This window comes from Dipodomys ordii, unplaced genomic scaffold (genome assembly GCF_000151885.1).
Source record: "Dipodomys ordii isolate 6190 unplaced genomic scaffold, Dord_2.0 Scaffold325, whole genome shotgun sequence".
NCBI classification, from domain to species: Eukaryota; Metazoa; Chordata; class Mammalia; order Rodentia; family Heteromyidae; genus Dipodomys; species Dipodomys ordii.
In genome coordinates this window covers 320,703-336,008 of record NW_012267541.1, presented here as the reverse complement: position 1 = coordinate 336,008, position 15,306 = coordinate 320,703, and the positions used below count along the sequence as shown (strand labels likewise).

Below are 15,306 nucleotides of genomic sequence, written 5' to 3'. Positions count from 1 at the left end.
AGGCTGGGGTCTGGGCTGGCTGTTTGAAGCAGCCAGCTCTGATCTCCATTCAGAAAAAAGCCAGAAGGGAAGTGTGGCTCAACGGGCAGAATGCCAGGCTTGAGCAGAAAAAGCCAAGGAAATGCACACAGGAGGCCCTAAGTCCCAACATTGGCACCAAAAATGTAATAAAGCAAGCAAGCAAGCAAGCATCTACCAAGCGGCCTGAAAGGGCTAAAGGGAAGAGGCGTCCCAGCGGAGGAAAGAGTTAAAATGGTTGGGTTTTGCAGATCGTATTATTGCTAGACACAAATTTTAAATGTGTCCTGATACCTTCTTCCAGTTTTAGCAGTGTGTGTGTGTGTGTGTGTGTGTGTGTGTGTGTGGTGCGTGCGTGTGCAACAGGAAAGAAACAGAGCAAGGGAAGAATTGCTGAGTCTACATCTAAGTAAGAGCCTCATTGACAAGGAGAAAGAAGAAAAGAAAAAAACTTAGAGACATACACAAACATGAGGCGTTTGTTTTTAGCAGTGTGGGGGTTGAACTCAGGACTTTCTCTGAGGTACACCCCTGCCTCAGTGGCCTCCCTTCGTGGAGAAGTTTTGTTGCCAAGACAATTCACATCAGCCCCCCAGATCTTGGCCAGCACATCTGCTGTCATCATGAAATGTCTGATTAGGAAATCCCATCTCTAATCGGAGCATGACTTCTCTCAACTAATAGTGATTTTCATTGATTTTTCTACTGCTACAGAATATCCACAGTTTAAGCTACAAGATGGATGACTGCAATTGAAGACAACAAAGGTGATGTCTTCCGTTCTACCAGTAAGGGCAGGACAGGTTTCTCTTCACCATGAGGCGAACAGGAGGCGGTGCCCTCACACTCCTCTTATTGCCAGTCCTTCCCTCACAGTGCTGGCTGGCCTCGACTTTTCCTCTTGCTCCATTATTCTTTGGTTCTCCCAACCCCACCAAACCTTGGCTCAGCTTTTTTGCTCAGGACTAGTGCTCTACTGCTTGAGTCACACCTCCAGCCTGTCATTTTGCTAGTTAACTGGAGAGAGTTCTGAGGATCTGTGTGCTTTGAACAGCTAGGGTAGCTGAACCTACAGGCATGAGCCACTGGCACCTGTCAAGAGAAACTAATTTTAAGATAGAACTTATCTATAAATCCTCTGCTCCAGGCATCCATGGTGGGGATGGCTGAGTCGGGAGATTCAGATATGCTGCTCAAAAAGGTACATAGCTGCCGGGCATCAGTAGTTCATGCCTGTAATCCTAGCTACTCAGGAGGCTGAGATATGAGGATCGCAGTTCAAAGCCAGCCCAAGCAGGAAAGTCCATGAGACTCTTATCTCCAATAAACCACCAGAAAACCAGAAGTAGCGCTGGGGCTCAAGTAATAAAGCATTGCCTTGAGCTGAAGAGCTGAGGGGCAGTACCCAGGCCCAGAGTTCAAGCTTCACAGCCCAAAACAAACAAACAAAAAACTACACAGCTTCTTACAGTAAGAAGGAGCTTCGGCCAAGCTGGGCACCAGTGGCTCACACCTGTAATCCTAGCTACTCAAGAGCCTGAGATCTGAGGATCGCAGTTCAAAGCCAGCCCAAGCAGGAAAGTCCGTGAGATTCTTATCTCCAATAAACCACTAGAAAACTGGAAGTGGCGCATGACTCAAGTGGTAGAGTGCTTGCCTTGAGCTGAAGAGCTGAGGGACAGTGCCTGGGCCCAGAGTTCAAGCCCCATGACCGACCAAAAAAAAAAAAAAAAGAAGAAGAAGTTTCAGCCAAACACTTTCTATGAGAGTAATTTGGTTTACTTGAGGGGGATTTTATTTTAAATTGCAGAGCAATTTATAAGGAAGATAAAAATAGAATGGAATAATGTTTTCCTTACTGGCTATTAACTATGTCATCTGACAAAGCTCACAGATGGGTAAAGTGAGATCAAGAGATTAACTCTCTGGCCACAGATCTCATAGCAGAGCTGTGCTTCCAAAATTTCTGACACTACAACTCAGAACGTGTTTCTACAACCCTGCCTGATCTCCAAAAATACACAAGGTCTCCACAGTGAGTCCTCCTTTCAAACTGGCAACCAAAGCATTTGGTGATTGAGTACTTTGATGAAAGATGGACAGAAAATAACTCCTAGCACCAGTGAATCAGGCCTGTAAACCCTACCTGTTTGGGAGGCTGAGACAGCGAGGGCCACAGTTTGAGCAGAAGAGTTCAAAAGCCCCTTTTCAATCCATAGTTGCATGTAAGAGCCTAGGTCTAGGGTCCCAGCAATGACAGGTATGCCAAAGACATACTTGAACAGGAAGCAGAAAAATTTTCCTAAAAGTAGTCATCAAGAAACTGTGCTAGCTGCCAGGTTTCAGTGGCTCACACCTGTCATCCTAGCTACTCAGGAGGCTGAGGTCTGAGAATCGTGATTTGAAGCCAGCCCAGGCAGGAAAGGCCATCTCCACCTAGCCACCAGAAAACTAGAAGTGGGGTTTTAGCTCAATGTGGTGGAGTGCCAGCCTTGAGCACAAAAGCTCTGGGATAGCACCCAGGCCCCCTGAGTTTAAGCCCCATGGCTGACCAAAAATATCTGCATTGGAAGCATGGCTCAACATCAAAGCACCAGCCTAGCAAGCATCCTTGGCCCAGAGTACAAAATCTAGTACAATAAAAATATGAAATATATGTGAATATAGAACAAGAAATAGAAATTAACATGTGCAAGCTTGTTTGTACTGCCTGCTAGAAAACTTCAGAGCTAGACTAAAACACTTCTGCAAGATTTCATACCTTCCCCTATTTTCTATGCTTGTTGTAGAAATATATCCAGAAGCAAAATTACTAGTGTTACTAGTGTTCCTCTAAAAATTCACATTCAAGTATATAAAAGTAACACATAGCAAAGACAATTGTATTTCTTTTTCCTCTTGCCTCAATGACTAGAATAGAATTTTGTCAGGATAGGTAGAGATGCTCAGGGGATGGGAAGGTGGTTCAGTGGTAGAGTGCTTGCCTAGCATGCATGAGGCCCTAGGTTCCATTCCTCAGCACCACATAAACAGAAAAATAAATAAATAAAAATAAAATAAAAGGAAAAATAACCATTAAAAAGAGAGAGACATATTTACTCTCAAGGTTAAAAAAAATCACCCAGTTTTGTTCACCAAGTCCTTGACATCTCTCAGCAGGCATGCATTGTGCGTGGGTGAGCTCAGCGTTCTGAAAATGATTCAGACCTGAATTGCTCTGAGAAGCATTAATTATCTAGTTAAACAGAAAACCATATCTTTTATTTAGATATAGTTTGCTGAAGTTAATTTTGCAAAAGTGAAGTACTTCATCAAGCTGTTTTCTTCCAGAAATATGATCTTCTCTGTAAAAATTGGCACCCCTGTTTAGATATATAAAATGTCCCCTGTGGCACTAAATGATGGGAAATGAGATGCAGTCAGGTAGACCTCCAGACCAAGGGCTCAGGAGCACACCTGGGCCCATAGACACCACTGGTGCACTAATGACCCATTGCACAAGACCTTTTGGCATGCAATATGAATTCCAATTTACATGCTAATTATGTTGAAGGAAGGGTGTCAGAGTGCTTTGGTTAAAGTCCCTTTCCTTACACAGCTAAAATGCTAATCTTTATGCATTTCTCATTTTCATCCCTGGAGTCATTTTTTTCCTTGAATACCACTGGCAAAAAAAAGGTGACAAATAATTTAATTTGGCCAACATTTCTGAAGTTGCAATACAAGCCAAGCACTAAAGGAACATTCCAGAAAACAGATACTTGCTTGCTGGGTGCTGATGCCTCACACTTGTAATCCTAGCTATTCAGGAGGCTGAGATCTGAGGATCATGGTTTAAAGCCATGCCAAGTAGGAAAGACCATGGTACTCTTATCTCCAATTAACTACTGGAAGTGGAGCTGTGGCTCACGTAATAGTGAGCTAGCCTTGAGCAAAAAGGCTAGGGACAGTACCCTGGCCCTGAGTTCAAGCCCCAAGACTGGCACACACACACACACACACACACACATACACACACACACACACACACACCAGACACTTTGTAAACAATTATAGGAAAAAGAAAACCTTTTATAAACTATTAAATAAAACTTGATATATTCTAGCAAAATCCATCCTTTTCAACCTAAGATGTTTCTCCAATATCTGGAGGAAAACTGAGCAAGTAAGCATGAAAAACCTGATGTCTGTCCATATCTGACCTTTCCTATAGGATACCAACACTTAATTCCTGAAGTAACAACCTGGGTAGTGCCCATCCGACAGCACACTTAAACAACTTTATCACCAACACTTTGTTTTTACATGACTAGTTCTGCATTGACTTGTACTCACTGGATTTGGCCTTGTGTACACTTTGTACTCATTAGATTTGGTCTACTATCACATGGACTTGTACTCACTGAATTTTGTCTACTATCACATAGATCTGTACTCACTCGATTTGTCTACCATCACGTGGACCTGTACTCACTGGATATGTCTACCATTACATGGATCTGTACTCAGTGGATTTGGTCTAACATCACATGGATCTGTACTCATTGGATCTGGTCTGTCATCACATGGATCTGAACACACTGGATTTGTCTACCATCACAGGATCTGTACTCACTAGATTTGTCTACCATCTTATCGATCTGTACTCACTGGATTTGTCTACCATTACATGGATCTGTACTCACTGGATTTGATCTGTCTCATATGGATCTGTACTCACTGGATTTGGTCTGTCATCACATGGACTTGTACTCACTAAATTTGGTCTGTCATCACATAGATCTGTAATCACTGGATTTGGTCTGTCATCTTATGGATCTGTACTCACTGGATTTGGTCTCTCATCACATGGATCTGAACTCACTGGATTTGGTCTGTCATCACATGGACCTGTGCTCACTGGATTTGTCTGCCATGACATGGTTCTGTACTCACTGGATTTGTCTACCATCACATGGATCTGTACTCACTGGATTTGTCTTCCATGACATGGGTCTGTACTCACTGGATTTGGTCTGTCATCACATGGATCTGTACTCACTGGATTTGTCTTCCATGACATGGATCTGTACTCACTGGATTTGTCTTCCATGACATGGATCTGTACTCACTGGATTTGTCTACCATCACATGGACCTGTGCTCACCGAATTTGTCTACCATCACATGGATCTGTACTCACTGGATTTGTCTTCCATGACATGGATCTGTACTCACTGGATTTGTCTTCCATGACATGGATCTGTACTCACTGGATTTGTCTACCATCACATGGACCTGTGCTCACCGAATTTGTCTACCATCACATGGACCTGTGCTCACTGGATTTGGTCTGCCATCGCATGGACGTGTGCTCATTGGATTTGGTCTGCCTTCACATGGACCTGTGCTCACTGGATTTGTCTACCATCACATGGTCTTGTACTTACTGGAACAGATTCCTGGGGGTGGTCTGCGAGTTTCCCCAGCACAGCAAAGCCATCCACATCCACCTGGCCTCTTGGTTTTATGGGTAATGATTCGATCCTGACACAGTCTACAAACAGAGTGGCACTGGTCCTTTCCACTCCAATCATGACCTTGTGCCACTGGGCATCAAACAAGGAAGGCAAGCCTGAAAAGCCTGCTGTCTGAAGGCTTCCGTCCAGTCCCTTGTATGAGAACACAACAGATTTTGTCTGACCATTGATCTTCACTCCAACTTGCTCCCTCCCCTCAGGGTCCTGGATCTGCCAGATATTCCAGTTCTTTCCAAGTGTGCTCCCATTCATCCGGAATGTTGTTAAAAAGGAGTATTCTTCAGGCAGTCCATGGGGATATAAATGCCTGCGTAACATGTGAAAGTAGTCAATGTGAGTCTTGTCCTGTATTCATATATATTTACCATCTTTTATGCTTTTTTAGATTCTAGACCTGAGAAAGGACAGTATAGAAAACTATGCATTATTTGTGCTTGCCTGTTCATAGGACCTGCCCAGAAATTAAATCATTCAATGTTCCTTAATGCTCTATCTTAAAATACACATTTAAAAAACCCTCTCTTTCCCAACTGCCATAAAATCCAAACAATATTACTATTTATGCTACCCAAAGAGCTACTGTTCAGCAATTTTCGCCCAGCCAAAAACAACATTCTTGCAAAGTTCTTGGCAATATTTCTTTCACAATGAGCAAAGAAATCACTTGGAGTCCATATTAGCCCCACTGGTTGAAACTTTTTAGTTCAAGTAGCTTTGAATGTTTTTAATTGTGTGTAACATATTAAGATTATTTTCCTTTTACCTGGTATTCTCCCCTACAATTATATTCTCATCCTACCTAAGCATTTGAGTTATCATTTGCAACTGTGCAGACTTTACTCACAATCTTCTTAAGGCTGGGAATGTTCACCTTTCCCAGGGAAGTCTGAGCTTTACCTAGCCGCTGGCTACTAGTCACCGGGTATTTGACAAGTGGAAGATGGCAAGTTCTTATCTGCTCCAGCACACTTGCACTTTATGCCACTGACCAACACTGTGTCATTGCTGCTTCCCTTAATTTGACTGCTTATTACATTTATTTATTTATTATTTAAGAACACTGAACTTTGAAACTCAGAAATGTAAAAATGCAAGGACTGAAATGATAACTTTTTACCTTCCTTCCTCTAAGCTTAGAAAAATTCCTAAACAAAGAAGATATGGTTGGTAAACTAGGTATCAATGAATTTTGTTTGCTAGATAATAAAATTGAGCATTTCTGTAAACAATAGTGAGCTAGGACTCAGCATTCCAAATAATCTTCCTTCAAGGCAAACTCTTCTTCTATAGCTCCCTTCTTGTGAAGACCTAGGAATAACTATCTCAGTGAATGGTGATTTTTATTTTATTTTATTATTGGTGCTGGTCTTGGGGTTTTAACTCAAGCATGGATGTGGTCCCTGAGCTTTCATGTTCAAGGCTGGAGTACTGCCACATGAGCCACAGCTCCACTTTGAGTTCTTGCTGGTTAATTGGAGACAAGAGTTTCTCGACTTCCTTGCCCAGGCTGGCTTCAAACCACAATCTTCAGATCTCAGCCTCCTGAGTAGCTAGGGTCACAGGTATGAGTCAACAGCAACCAGCTACACACTCTTCCTCTCCTTCCCTCACCCTCTTCTCTCTCTCTTTCTGTCTCTCTCTCTCTCCCTCCCTCCCCCTCTCTCTCTGGTAAGTTAGTTATTATTGAGGCATGTAAATAAAAAATAAATATGAACGTTTTTTCATCTCTTCCTCAAGTATTATTTTATAGTCTTAAAACATTGATGTATGTTACCTACTTAGTTGTCTATGGGTATAGTGAGAAAAGCTTTAGAATTAAATTCATTCATTAAAACAATATATTTGTTTTGACTCAGAAAGTCATAGTAACATGCTCAAGTGTCTCTTGAGCGAAGACATCCTAAAGTTAAGTTCATTGAAGCTTTCCTTCCCAGCAAAGAGTTGATTTTGGAAGGAAGGCATCTTTCAAATTATCTTTGACTTGGTATATGTCAACTAAAAATAATGGAAAGTGGAATGAGTTTCTAAAGGACTAGTTCATTCATAATATATTGTTAAACAAAAGGTATCTATGTGTATCTTCCTCTGCACACATATTAAAATAATATATATATAATAGTCATATATATGACTATTAGGATGTTATATATGTACACACACACACACACACACACACATATATATATATATAGATATATATAGATAGATAGATAGATATAAATATATATATCTCAGGGTAATCATCTTTCAAACTAGACTAGAAAAGAAAATACATTTTATTGCCTATATTAATAAAATCTATGTGCATTTCTATAGACCTAAAACTATTTAAAAGTCTCACAAATCTCATTTGTAGAAATGTTAACCCACTGTCTTTTTCAATTCTATTCTTATAAAAATGTTCTTCAGATCTACCAGTAAGCCAAATAGTATATATGATTTAAAAGGAGCTGAGTCTATAAATTATCTATGATATTACAATTTTCACAGAGTACCTAATTTTCTTATTTATCTTTTTTATGCCTGTGCTGGGGTTAGAACTCACTGCCTGTGTCTCACAGACTTTCCTACCCCATCTGGCTTTGAACCTTGATCTTCAGATCTCAACTTACTGAGTAGCGAGGGTTACAGGCTTGAGTCTCTGGTGCCTAGCCTTATTCATCTTTTAAAGGAAGATAAATTCATTTTTGAAATGAATTAAATGTATAATTATAATATTCACATCTGTATAATAAAGTATGTTCATACCAGGAAAATTAAGTTACTGAAATACTTTTCTAACAATGGTACAACTCAACATTTACCCAGATACTCATGGACCTCAATTAAATATCATTTAAAGAGCTTGAAGCTTAGTTTCAGAAAAGCATGCCAATGAAGTAGAAGATTTATTCCCACATGCACACACCCTTAGTATTAACACTAACATCATTTCAGTCTTCTTGTCTGGAGCCTGCCAGGAGCAGAGCCCTGGACACACGCTTCTGTTTCAGCACTGGGGCACTGAACAGCGCCCTTGTGTGCTTCCTAACCACACTGCGGCTCCTGCGGAAAGCACGCCTCAATGTGGCACTTTCCACACAGGGCCCTTTCAGCCCAAACCAGACAAATTATGCTTAAAAGAAACAGAAAGCAAGGAAAGAAGAACATGTCCTGAATCAATGAATAACAGTCTTGGTGATGGGCTTTTTTTTTTTTCCTGCAATGAAAAGTCTACACTGAGAACATGAAGAGCAATACTCAAGCATTACACATTGATAAATGAGCAAATTCCTTCATCATTAAACAGAACCGTGATCCAAGAAGTGTAAATCTAGCATTACCTACCTGCCACCAAAACTTAAAACACATTTGAGGAAGGTAATTAGACAAGCTATTCCTTTATATAATACCTGGTTGGGACCCTAAAGTCCACATTATTTCCCAGCTTGTAGGCCACTTGTAAGGCCGTCGACCCCATCACCCTCTGGACAGCTCTTCTGGAAGCCGCTTTGTCCACCTGGAACTGAGAAATCAGATCAAATCCTACAGAAAGGGAACACAAAACGAAAGTCAGAAACGATACCGGCCTTATTCCTTGCCCCAACTTTCCCAAACCAAAGAACACAGCCAGTCTGGAAGGAAACCATTTCCAAAAAGATAGGTTGCTACTTGCCTGGCAAGTCATCTTGGCCAACCCTAATCTTGGGACAGAGTTCATTCTCTCCATTGGAGATTGAGTTGATTGGGAATCCTGAAAAGAGAGGGCGTATCAGCCTCCCTCAGCCACTACTGTTGAGCAGGTGAACAGTAACAACAGCAGCTACTTGTAAGCGCTCTGACTCTGCATCTCAAGATCACAACTCCATCTTCAATGCGGACTGGGGCATGCAAGAGCAAGGTCGCTTATTAGTCTGTTCTGAGAGATGTTCCTTTGAGGGCAGGGTTAGAAATTTGTTCCTTTTGGAGCCACAGCCTCCATGTCCTGAATGGCCTGGGAGCACAGGCTTGTTTGGAAATTTTCTGGTGGTTTGGGTTGGAAAATATGCCTTAAATATCATGGTTGGAATTTCAACGAGAGTGCTGTTAGCTTCAGGCCAGTTCAATGAGATTTTGGAAAATGTCAAATCGAGTGAAGCCTGAAGGTGTGGCAGAGTTCTGATGTTGGATAATCATGCATAAATACACAAAGTATATTTAATTCAGTATATTTGTTTCGAGTGGATTATTGCTAATGCCCTGGAAGTGGGAACAGTAGTAGGAAGGAAATAATCATGAGTGGGCTAAGCCTAGAACTCAGCAAGGCAGCTCTGTGTCTTGAGCTTCAGAGTAAGAGAGGTTTTTTTTTTTTTTTCTCACCAACATCAAAAAGTGCTTGTAACATCCAACCTGAAGCCTTAATGAGATCCACCTGACCCCAGAAATGCTCTTTCCAGGCAGAGTTTGGCCTAGCAGTCAGAGTACACCAAACCTCTTCTTCCCACCCCACCTCTCCCCAACCCATCTACCTCCCCCTCCTCATCCACCCATGCATGCATCCCCTCCACCTGCTAGTCCCTGATGGGCCAGGTGCTGCCTTGGTTGCCCTTCCTGCTAACTGTGACCACCGTCAGGACTTCTTTTTCCACGCTCAGCCACCAGCATGTCTCTGTGGCCCAACGCACGAGTGCGAGTGGAGGAAAGGTAGGAAGGACCAGGGGCACGCAGCCTTCCCGCCGCACCCCTGCTTCACCACAGCTCCAGTTGTTTCTGGTGATAAGTGAGTTTTCAAAACACAGAAACTGTGTCTCTTACTTGGGCGGCGCTTGGAAGCTGCCGAGGCCCCAGGTCCCAGGAAGCTGCATACCAAGAAGAAAACTGGAATTTTCCTAAAGAAGATGGAGAAAAATCATTGCAGCAAAATCCCTTGAGAGGACCACTTCCCCATGTGTGTGCCTGGTTAGCTCATTCACGCCGGTGACGAGAGCCCAGGGCAGAGCTCTTCATTTGCACTCAGAGATTGGTGAATGAGACCTGGCTGTGGCTCCTGTAGCCTCTGTTGCTACAGTATCCCACACACTGGCTGTTGCTGTGTTGTCTTTTATCTTTGATTTTCTGTCTCTCTCATGGTGGCCTCTCCTCTCTCCTTTCTGACTCTCATTTTCTACTTGGAACATGCTTGCTCTCCTGCCTTACACCCATCCTTCTTCATTTCTCCCTCTCTCCTCCTCTCACAGACCTTGATTCAAAGAGACCCTAACTCAGCCCCCCAGCAAGTCTCCAAAGTCATAGTCTTACCAGCAGCTCCTCATTTTCGTGGGTTTTCTTTGGTGGCCCACAGTCCCTGCAAGGAAGGAGCCGGAGGGGAGTCAGTACACATCCAAGTCCCTCTTGCCGTCTCTTCTGGACACTGAGTTCTGGCCCCGACCTCCGTTACTCCTCCTTGTGAGGTCTAAAAGCAAAGGGAGAAACCTGGGGCTTCAGAGACACCTCACAGTGGAGTGGAGAAGGGGTGGGACAGGCCGGGTGTGCCCAGGCCTGGCCCCAGGCGGGGCCTCCAGCTGAGGAGGCCACAGGGAGGGATTGACAGCAGGGAGGTTTGCTGAAAAAGAAAAAGTAAAATCAGGATGTGGGGAAACTCACTAGAAGTATTCAGGCAAGCTGCTATAGGAAAACAGTGGACGCTTTCACATGTGCTATAGGAAGACAGTGGCTGCTTTCAGATCTGCTATAGGACTGTGGTTGCTTTCAGATCTGCTATGGGAAGACAGTGGCTGCCTTCAAATCTGCTATAGGAGACAGTGGACATTTTCAGATCTCCTATAGGAAGGCAGTGGACGTTTTCAGATTTGCTATAGGAAGACAGTGGCCATTTTCAGATCTGCTATAGGAAGATTGTGGTTGCTTTCAGATCTGCTATAGGAAGACAGTGGACACTTTCAGATCTCTTATAGGAAGACAGTGGACATTTTCAGATCTTTTATAGGAAGACAGTGGACATTTTCAGATCTTCTATAGGAAGACAGTGGATGTTTTCAGATCTGCTATAGGAAGACAGTGGCTGTTTTCAGAGGCCTGAGACACCCACCGAGCTACTAGAGAAGGCAGTGGTGGAAGAATCCACCAGGGCTTCGCTGCCCTCCATCCAGGCCTAAAGCCCCATTTATTCCAACCTTGCTAGCCATAGACCTAAGACAAGTTAGCTAAACTGTTACTCAACTGCCCTAACTCTAAGGAGATGTGGGGAGGTAGGGAGGTAAGGGATGGTAGGAAAAAAACAAAGGAGGGGGTAACAATGTTCAACAAGAAATGGACTTATTACCTTACTCATGTTGCTGTAACCCCTCTGTACAGTATCTTTATAATAAAATAAAATTTAAAAAATAAATAAATGAGATGCAAGTACTGACATAAAAACAATAATTTTGGATTGGGGGGGCGGGGGGAGGATGGGAAGGGACGGGAAGGGGAAACAAAGGAGGAGGATACAATGCTTGATAAGAAATGTACTCATTATCTTGCCCATGTAATTGTAACCCCTTTGTACAATAAAAAATAAAAAAATTAAAATTAAAATAAACAATAATATTGGTGGCTCATGACTGTAATCCCAGCTACTCTGGAGTCTGAATTCTGACAATTGAAGCTCTAGGGGAGCAAGTAAGTAAGTGAGACTCTTTGTTTCCAGTTAACTAGCAAAAAGTCTAAAATAGAGCTATAGCTCAAGTGCTAGACTGCTGCCATTGAGTGGAAAAAACTAAGGGACAGTGCACTTAGTTCTAGTACCAGCACACACACACACACACACACACACACACACACACGCACACACACCACATACACTTACCATAGACACCTACCACACCCACACTACACGCACCTACCAAACCCACACATACACACACCACACATAAATTATTTTGTGAACTAGATGAGATTAGTGAAAAGCAAGGGGTGTAACACTGTTGCTTGAGCCTCACAGTTTTTTCCTTCTACCAATCCTACTATAAGGTAAGACTGAAATCACCTTTACTCACTGGAGGACAAAACAGTTGCCAATATGGAGTGATTTGTTCAACACTCTACGGCTCTGAATCTTATGCACACTCCCTAATCTGTGGCTGGAAACCTTGATAAGATGTGACATCATATCCCGAGTTGTTTCTTCTTAATCTTTGCAATTGTTGGGGCTTTAAAGTTGTGTCCCCCAAACAAATTGGGAGTGAGTTTCTGGAGCCCAGAGCTGGAGAAAGATGGTCCATCCACATCACTGTGACCCGTTCTCAGACCGATGGCTGGGGAGAAGGCAGGCAGGCCTGTGCAAGCCGTGAAGACTGCCCAACTTTCGGTTCAACTTGGGAAACCTGGATGTTGAGTCTGTAGAGAGGGATTCACAAGACCCAAATGTCATTGTTGTAACAAGTCACAATGTCAATATTTTTAAAGTCATTCTACTTCCTTTAGTTTTTTTAAACTGATTCCATTTAATTAAAATTTTTTGGGGGCGTCCGACATGGGGCTTGAACTCTGGGCTTGGGTGCTCGCTGTTTCTGTGCTCTTCAGCTCAAGGCAAGTGCTCTACCGCTTGAGCCACAGCACCACTTTTAGTTTTCTAGTGGTTTATGGAGATAAGAGTCTCAGATTTTCCTGCCCGGGCTGGATTTGAACCTGGATCCTCAGATCTCAGCCCCTGAGTAGCTAGGATTACAGGCCTGAGCCACAGGTGCCTGGCTTAATTATATATTTTATTTTATGTTAAACTAAAAGTTTCTGCCAAGCAGAATTAGAAAGTTACCAAACTAGAAAGACAGACAAAAGACTAGGAGAAGATATTTACCAATAATACATCAGGCAAAGGCCTAATATCCAAAATAAACAAAATGGTCAAGAAACTAACCCCTCCCACCACTAATAAATCAATCACTAAATAGGCAAAGGAGCTAAGGAGATACGTCTGCAGGTGAGAGAAAGCATGTGCTGTTTGTTTTTTTTGAGCTTGGCTTACCTCACTTAACATGATTTGTTCTAGGTCCATCCATTTCCCTGCAGATGACATACTGTTATTCTTTCTAATGGTGGTATAAAATTCCACTATGTCTAGGTAACCATATCTTTTGGATCCACTCATCTATGTAGGACATCTGGGCTGTTTCAAAACCTTAGCTATTGTGAATAGTACAGCCGTGAACATGGATGTGCAAGTGTTTTTATGGTATCCTGAGTCATGATGATCTGGGTACATGCCCAGGAGTAGTATGGCTGGGTTGCAGGGAAAGTATATATTTAATTTTTTGAGGAGGCTCCAGACTGCTGTCCAGAGTGGTTGTAAAGCTTCCAATCCCACCAGCAGTGCAATAGGGTTCTATTTCCCCACATCCTCTCCCTGTCTACCCACATACATTGTTGTAGAGAGAGCACTCCCACATGCACGTGCATGTGCATGCACACACACAAGCACACACACACACACACACACACACACACACACATCTAACTGTTCCTTTCCTATACATACAAAGTTTTATTCACTGTGTGAATCAGGAGGCACCACAATCATCTCATCTCCGGTGACCATCTGCCTGCATCGCCCGTTTGTTCAATCATTGAACAAGTACTGACTGACTGATTACAATGATATACTGATCAGCAAGCATATGCTGGGAGTCTGAAGACAGCCTGGGCGAGGAGGGTCCAATCTGGCAGGGGTGAAAAGAAGATGCAGAGAGTGAGAGCTGTGGTGACCTCACTGGGCGCCCGAGGAGGACCCCGCTGTCCAGAGAGCGGTGGGGATGCTTGGATAGAGCAGTGAAGGAGGCCTGGGGAAGAGCAGGCTTGGTGGAGGAACTCTTCCATCTGGTAAATATGGTGGTGCCTGCTGCCATGGACCGTGCATTCAGAGGAGATACTGCACCTCTTACCCAAGCCGCCCAGCACTTCCCATGGGGCCCAGGTGAGGTCCGGCCTTGGGTTCACAAGAACTTCTGTTTGCCAGGGCTGTTTAGTGGCTATTGGCTGTAGACTCCAAGAATGTATAGCATTTGCTAAATTGTTTTTTTAATGAGTATCCTTTTAAACCATATGAGCTCCTGAGAACTTTTGGGCTCATACAAAAAATGTGACCATTTCCTTACTAGATGTCTAGTAAGGAAATTTACTTGACTCGGGAGAATGAAGTACACAAAGATGACTTTTGTACTATTGCCACTTGCCAACCTATATTAGTCATCAAATCAGGTTCTGAACTGAATGTTCACTTTCATCAACAAAGTGAAGAAACATCCTTAATTCTGAACCATGAAATAAACTTAAGCCTATATTGTTTTGTGTGGTACCTGTGAAATTTCCTTGAATCCACTATCTTAAACGGGCAGAGAAAGGGTCAGTGCTTTCCTGAAATTTGAAACCTGAGTTAAGGAATCAGACCAGAATTTGGTTTCCTTTTGTCAAGCAGATAACTTTGATTCAATGTAGACACTCCAGTCCAGGTTATTTTCCATATGCATAAACTGAAGTATTGATGCCATTTTAAGGTTGCTCTCGGAATAAAAATGCAAACTCAGAAAAAATGCATTCTGATTGTTCATGAAAATCTATCCATTGAAGAGCAAAGACAAAATGAACACTATAAGAACAAGTAAAAGTAATTCTGCCCTAATAGATGAACTGTCTACTATGTCCTCACTACCCCAATAGGGTGCTAACCAACAACCAATCCCACCCAGCCCTGCACTGTGTGAGCTCCACAGCCGGGCAATTTGAGTTCAGATCTCAACTTGTTAGACATTTCACTTTCTAGATGGACAGGTAATTAG

The 15,306-nt window shown here is 42.8% G+C and overlaps 1 protein-coding gene across 1 annotated transcript in view; it reads right to left on the bottom strand.

The window, feature by feature from the left end:
* The window catches only part of Col9a1 (collagen, type IX, alpha 1), a 50,960-nt gene extending 40,154 nt beyond the window's left edge, over positions 1 to 10,806 (bottom strand). Inside the window, exons 1-5 of the mRNA XM_013036644.1 lie at positions 10,793 to 10,806; positions 10,310 to 10,383; positions 9,192 to 9,269; positions 8,929 to 9,061; positions 5,447 to 5,843 (exon numbers count right to left, since the gene is read on the bottom strand). Of these exons, the coding sequence (XP_012892098.1) occupies positions 5,447 to 5,843; positions 8,929 to 9,061; positions 9,192 to 9,269; positions 10,310 to 10,383; positions 10,793 to 10,806 (696 nt within the window). The remainder of the gene's footprint in view (positions 1 to 5,446; positions 5,844 to 8,928; positions 9,062 to 9,191; positions 9,270 to 10,309; positions 10,384 to 10,792) is intronic.
* Between the last annotated feature and the right edge of the window lie 4,500 nt (positions 10,807 to 15,306).